This window comes from Psittacula echo (assembly GCF_963264785.1).
Source record: "Psittacula echo genome assembly, chromosome: 19".
In the NCBI taxonomy this organism is placed as follows: domain Eukaryota; kingdom Metazoa; phylum Chordata; class Aves; order Psittaciformes; family Psittacidae; genus Psittacula; species Psittacula echo.
Window position 1 is genome coordinate 3691810 of NC_137755.1, and position 1979 is coordinate 3693788.

Below are 1979 nucleotides of genomic sequence, written 5' to 3' on the forward strand. Positions count from 1 at the left end.
AGCCACAAAAAAAGCCAAACAAACCAACCCACCAGCCTTACAGAAAAACATGACCAAGTCACTCTGAGCCTCTCCTATGCAGACCGAAAGTGTTCAGAGTCGTGAGTGTGTAAATTGAACTTCTGTATCTGACATCCCTCCTGTCCTAACCTGTCACTGCCTTTTTCTCCTCTGACAGTGCCCCATGCCCAGAGGCAGCAGATGTCCAACGGCAGCTCCATCACCCACTTCCTCCTCCTGCCATTCGCAGACAGGCGGGAGCTGCAGCTCTGGCACTTCTGGCTCTTCCTGGGCATCTTCCTGGCTGCGCTCCTGGGCAACGGCCTCATCATCACCAGCACAGCCTGCGACCAGCACCTCCACACCCCCATGTACTTCTTCCTCCTCAACCTCTCCCTGCTGGACCTGGCCTGCATCTCCACCACTGTCCCCAAATCCATGGTCAATTCCCTCTGGGACACCAGGGCCATCTTCTACACAGGTTGTGCTGCACAGATCTTTTTCTTTCTCTTTTTCATTTCAGCAGAGTATTTTCTCCTCACCGTCATGTCCTACGACCACTACGTGGCCATCTGCAAGCCCCTGCACTACGGGAGCCTCCTGGGCAGCAGAGCTTGTGTCCACATGGCAGCAGCTGCCTGGGGCGCTGGGTTTCTCACTGCTCTGCTGCACACAGCCAATACATTTTCACTCCCCCTCTGCCGAGGCAATGCTGTGGAGCAGTTCTTCTGTGAAATCCCCCAGATCCTCAAGCTCTCCTGCTCACATTCCTACCTCAGGAAAGTTGGGCTTCTTGTGCTAAGTTTCTGTTTGGGACTTGGCTGTTTTGTGTTCATTGTGGGGTCCTATGTGCAGATCTTCAGGGCTGTGCTGAGGATCCCCTCTGAGCAGGGACGCCACAAAGCCTTTTCCACGTGCCTCCCTCACCTGGCTGTGGTCTCCCTCTTTGTCAGCACTGCTACCTTTGCCTATTTGAAGCCCCCCTCCATCTCCTCCCCATCCCTGGATCTGGTGCTGTCAGTGCTGTACTCGGTGGTGCCTCCAGCAGTGAACCCCCTCATCTACAGCCTGAGGAACCAGGAGCTCAAGGATGCTGTGAGGAAGCTGGTGACTGGATGTGTTTTAGCAGCCATACACTGCCTGCTTTACCCTGGAAAGGGCTGCCCTTGTAGGTCATGATAGGCCACATCTGCCTTTCTTTCTTTACATTTGGTTTCCTGTTTCAATTTTTGGTGATGTTGTCTTCATAGAAATGTCAGTTTTCATCTCCTCCAGCTTAACTAGCCACCCATGTTGTGTGACCCACAGACTTTGTGTCAGTGAAGGTCTCTCACAGTATTTGAGTTAAATAAATGATCCTGCAGCAACTTCTTGTCTGTGCTATGTGCTCACATGGCAGGAATGAAGGGGAATGAAATCAGCTTTCTGGCTGCTCCAGCTCTGGGATGGCTGCTCTGTGCCTGGAGCAGGAAAAGCTCTTGGGGAGCCCAAGGGCCGGGGCTGTTGTGCTGGTGTGGGGAGATGGGATGGCATGGGGGGGCTGCAGAGCTCTCAGGGTGTCCTGGGCAGGAGAGCAGGGGACACAGGGGTCCCTGCAGGGGACTCCCCTGCAATGGCCCAGGCTGGGGCTGCCTGGCTGGGAGCAGCCCATGGGAAAGGTCTGGGTGGGCAGGAGCTGGACAGGAGGCAGCGTGTGCCCTGGCAGCAAGGGAGGACAGCAGCATGGCGGGCTGTATGACCAGGAGCACGGCAGGAGAACAAGGGAAGGGATGCTCTGGAATACTCCATCCAGGTTTCAGATCCCCAATTCAGGAATGCTATTGGCAAACAGGAGTGGGTTTAGCAATGAGCCCTGAGGACAGGCAGGGACTGGATTATGGTGCCAGTGGGGAGAGGCTGGGGGAGCTGGGCTTGTCCAGCCCGGAGAAGGGAAGGCTGATGGGGACCTGAGATCTTGGGAAGGGAAGGCTGTTGGGGAC

At 55.4% G+C, this 1979-nt stretch overlaps 1 protein-coding gene across 1 annotated transcript; it reads left to right on the plus strand.

The window, feature by feature from the left end:
• Positions 1-201: 201 nt before the first annotated feature.
• LOC308228556 (olfactory receptor 14C36-like) lies at positions 202-1179 on the plus strand (the record flags this gene model as incomplete). The annotated part of the gene is made up of 1 exon (XM_080631936.1): positions 202-1179. The coding sequence occupies one exon, from the start codon at positions 202-204 to the stop codon at positions 1177-1179; it is 978 nt and encodes a 325-aa protein (XP_080488062.1).
• Between the last annotated feature and the right edge of the window lie 800 nt (positions 1180-1979).